The sequence below is a fragment of the Athene cunicularia genome, assembly GCF_003259725.1.
Source record: "Athene cunicularia isolate RWA chromosome 25 unlocalized genomic scaffold, athCun1 chr25_part1, whole genome shotgun sequence".
NCBI lineage: Eukaryota > Metazoa > Chordata > Aves > Strigiformes > Strigidae > Athene > Athene cunicularia.
Window position 1 is genome coordinate 277,654 of NW_020799134.1, and position 4,039 is coordinate 281,692.

Consider the following 4,039-nt stretch of genomic DNA (forward strand, 5'->3'; position numbering starts at 1 on the left):
AAAAAAAAAAAAAAAAAAAAAAAAAAAAAAAAGTACTTTGCAATGATTTCACAAACACTCATTAGTTGGTGTTCAACCCAGATAATGTTTGTTGTCGTGTTAATGCATGAAAATGTGTGAGTGATTTAGATGCTTCAGTGTTGCACAATCACGTTTGCTTTAATGTACAGGAAACAAGGTGGTGCGCCCCATTATTTTAATTAGAACACGATCTGTGCCGCTGCAAGTTGGAGGTCAATATTAATCTAGTTCTTTTCTTTCATTTAAAAAAAAATAAAAAAAATCCTTTCAACATTCTTGATCAAATCCTCTTGTAGTATAAGGTGTCACTTTTGCGGTGTGTCGGGTGGAAATGTCATTATTTCGAGCTATACTTTCCACAAAATATTCTGCATACCTCTGTGATTATTGACAGTTTTTCCTGACCTTTTTTTCCCGAGGACAGTCGGTATCTTTTATTCCAACTTTTAGGTTTTTACCCATGTCCAAGGCATTTTACAGACCCTTCTTGTCATCCCCGAGCAGACCCCCCAGTGCTGAAATATCTGGTCTGAACTCCTGCAGTCCTTAAGCTGAATGTTTCTTCTTGTGACACAGCTTCGCCCCCAATATTTTTATTTTCTCTTCAGGCGATAAAAGAATTGTGTTTATGTTTCTGGTTTGTTTGTTTCCTGACATGCATTGTTGCAGTTTGGGAGGAGTTGTGGCTGGGCAGGTAAATGGAAACAACAGCTGGCTAACGTGACCGTTTCCTCAACAAAAACTACCCCGCATTTGTTGCAGGGGAAAGCAAACAAACAAAAAAAACCACTCCTCGGGTATATAAAGTGAATTATTGCAGTTCACATCTCCCAGCTTGGGGGTGACTTCCTTGCCTAGATTTACATTTTACCACAAATGTTGCAAGTCAGAGCAAGTTGTGCCTCATCGCTCTGTCTCAGGGCAACAAACCGTCTCCCACATCAAAGCCCTCTTATTTCCTCTCTCCACATGGCAGCATTACTTTGTATTTTATAACGTTGTTATTTAAGTTATTATTATTTAAGCTCTCTGAATTAGAAAATAACTTTTGGGGATTCCCATGGCGGGAGAGAAAAAAAAAAAAAGTGCTTATTGCAGATTTTCTCAAGCAACTGAGGAACAAAGGGTATCAAAGCGCTTTAGAACACGCTGACTAATGATTTACGCTCGCTGTTTTGTTGTCGTAATGTGACTTGTGTCCCAATGGTGAGTAATAGCATCAGTCTAAAGAGGGAGACACTGTCACTCATATCACTCCCCTAATCAGACTGTGGTTTGTAGCCGCCGGGGGCTGGCCAGCTGTGTCCCTGCCCTGCTGTCCCTTTTGTGACACCCAGGGTAGGCTGCTCCTTTCACAGAACATCTCCAGCTCTCTTCAGCAGGAGCCTGACGCGCTGCGATAAAAACTTCCTGTTGTCTCCAGTGCCCGTCAGAACTTGAAGCAATCAGAAAGGGTGAACTTGAAAAGCTGGATGTTAAAGACAGGACATTAAGAGAGTTGAAAGGTGATATTTTTTAAAATTAATAATAATTTCTGCATCTTAGATGGGAGACAAGAGTGTTTCACTGGTCTGGAGAGCTATTAGTGTCTCAAAGTACCTCTTAATACTAAGGAAGTGTGAAAAATGCATCAGGGGAGAGAATTTAGAATGTATTTTCATGGAATATAATTACAGTGAAGGTTTTATATCGTAATAGTAACAGAATAAAACAGAGAAAATTCAGTATTTATTCTAAAATATATTGATAATCATATGATATATGAATATCTAAGCAGAAGAGATGGGGACAAAACCTCTCAGGAATAAATTTTGAAGTTAAAGAAAAAACTTAAAAGAAAGAAAATATATACAGGATGGTAAAAGCTAATTTGAATCTTTAACATGGTTACTCTCTCCACAGAATATAAAGTAAATTGGCCAAGAATGAAAAGTCGTAATAATCGCTCGCAGAAAATATATCAAAAGGAGGAATGCACACCATCATTGGAAGGGAAGAGAGAATATGCACTCTGGCATGGAGCAGAACATCACCTGTATTATGAATGGTATAAAGACAGGGGAACACTCAACAATGTTCAGAATAAATAAAAATAATAATAATTTTTAAAAGCGCTACAAATTTGATGCGTAAAAGATTTATTGGGAAAAACAAGTTGAAAAAAAATCACAGAATACAAAACAAATTATAGGAAGACATAGGAACAACAAGAAATGAAAACATCAAGCTAAAAATTCTAACTCTTACAGTTCTCAAGATTAAGCTTCAACAAAGGCTAAATAAAAGAAAAAATTGCATGAGGTTTATGACATAAACAATAAAGAAAATTACAGAGTGAAAGAAGCCAGAAAATATAAGATATGAAAAATGTACAAAACATAAAACAAGGGAAGAGATGTGGGAAACCAGAGTGCAAGTAAAATAGCAAGAAAAGCAAACTAAAAGCTTTCTGGAAAATACTAATGGTTGCAACATTCAGGATAAACATCTAAATTTCTCCAATCATGACAGATATGAAGACTCATGAAGGCAATCTAGCAGGGCCCGCAGGTGTCCCAGAGCTTCCTGCTGTAGCGGGGCAGGGCACAAGGGCTGCAGGCAGGAGAAGCGTAGGGTCTGCCAAAGGTGCAGAGGCCCCCTGAGCCCAGCGTGGCCCCGGCGCCATAGAGGCCCCCCAGCCCCAGGTTGCCCCCAAAGGCGGGGGCTCCGGACGAGCCCACCACGGCTTGCTGGGGGAAGGAGCTGAGGATGGGGCCGGGGAAGGTGACGACGACGGGGGGCGGCTGGATGAAGGCCGACGAGTCGGGGCACTGCCGGGCGCACAGCTCGTTGCAGCTCTCAGCGATGGGCTGGGGGACGGCGACGCCGCTTTTCGGTGGGCACAGGTCGTAGCAAGACATCTTTGTGTGAGGTCAGACGGTGCTCTGAAAGAGAAAAGGGATTGCAGTAGAATAGTAGTGGATGAGCATCAGAGCTGGAGGAGCTGTCTCATGGATCCAGGAGGAGAAGCGCTCCCAGACTTACCCTGTTCCCCAAGGAGAAGGCGGCCAGAGCAGAGGATGGGAGAGCCTGGCAGAGGCAGAGCTTTTATACCATCCCCACCATTGCTCAGCACCCCGTGGGCCAATGTGCAGAGGGGCACTCCCTCCTGCCCATGACAACGATGACAATGATGACAAAATTGACAATGGCGCTGTCCATCTCCTGCCCCGCGTTGAGTCAGCATTCCCTCACCACAGAATCACACGTTGTCTCAGAGCCTTTCCAGGTGTTTCTCCTTCAGGGGCTACATGGCAACAGCATCTGCCTGCTGGGGGCTGCACCCGGCAGGGGAGGGCCGTGCTTCTGCAGCTCCTGCCAGCCCCATGCTGCCCTGGGAAGACATCTCAGCCTTGTATCCTCAGCTGGATACCGCGGGAAGAAGAGCTCCCCCAGAGCCCAGTGGGGCCATTTCCACTGGGGGCTGCTGGAGATGAACCTTCAGACAGGACTCCCAGCTCCACAGCACAACGCAGGAAGCCCCTTTCCAGCACTGGCCCCAGGCAAGGGGAGTACCAACACATCTGTGAGGGGCTGGTGGGGCTGGAGTAGGAGTGGCACGAGCTTGTGTCATGGTGCGTAAGAGGGGATCTGTGAACTTTACAGCAAACAGCTCAGGAGGGAAGAGCACGGGGGGTCTTTCTGCCCCAGACTGGCAGAGGTCGATGACCAACGCCTGCAGGCAGATGGAGGCCGGCTCCGTAGGGCTGGCGAGTGATGCATCGTGCTGAGCAGGCAGTGCCGCAGAGGAGTGCCTGTGCTCTGCCATTTCGTAACCTCGCGCCTCTCTAGATTACGGTTGCATGACATACGTCATGTGGGCACTGGTATGCAGGAGGCCTTTGCGAGGGGCCTTCTTGGTCAGTGCCAAGACCATGGTCTTACTGGTAGCTCTGCAAAAAAGGCATGTGGGACCCTAAGACCAAGCCCTGGGGTAAGAGCTCTGGCATGTAGAGCACTTGCAATCAGCCTTTGTCAC

At 45.7% G+C, this 4,039-nt stretch overlaps 1 protein-coding gene across 1 annotated transcript; it reads right to left on the minus strand.

The window, feature by feature from the left end:
• Positions 1-2,555: 2,555 nt before the first annotated feature.
• On the minus strand, positions 2,556-2,924 carry LOC113488736 (scale keratin-like). Its single transcript, XM_026864039.1, has one exon. It carries the CDS (start codon positions 2,919-2,921, stop codon positions 2,556-2,558), a length of 366 nt encoding a protein of 121 aa, XP_026719840.1. The 5' UTR covers positions 2,922-2,924.
• Positions 2,925-4,039: the final 1,115 nt, after the last annotated feature.

Coding starts and splice junctions, on each gene's coding strand:
- LOC113488736 (XM_026864039.1), bottom strand. CDS start 2,921: ATGTCTTGCTACGACCTGTGCCCACCGAAAAGCGGCGTCGCCGTCCCC.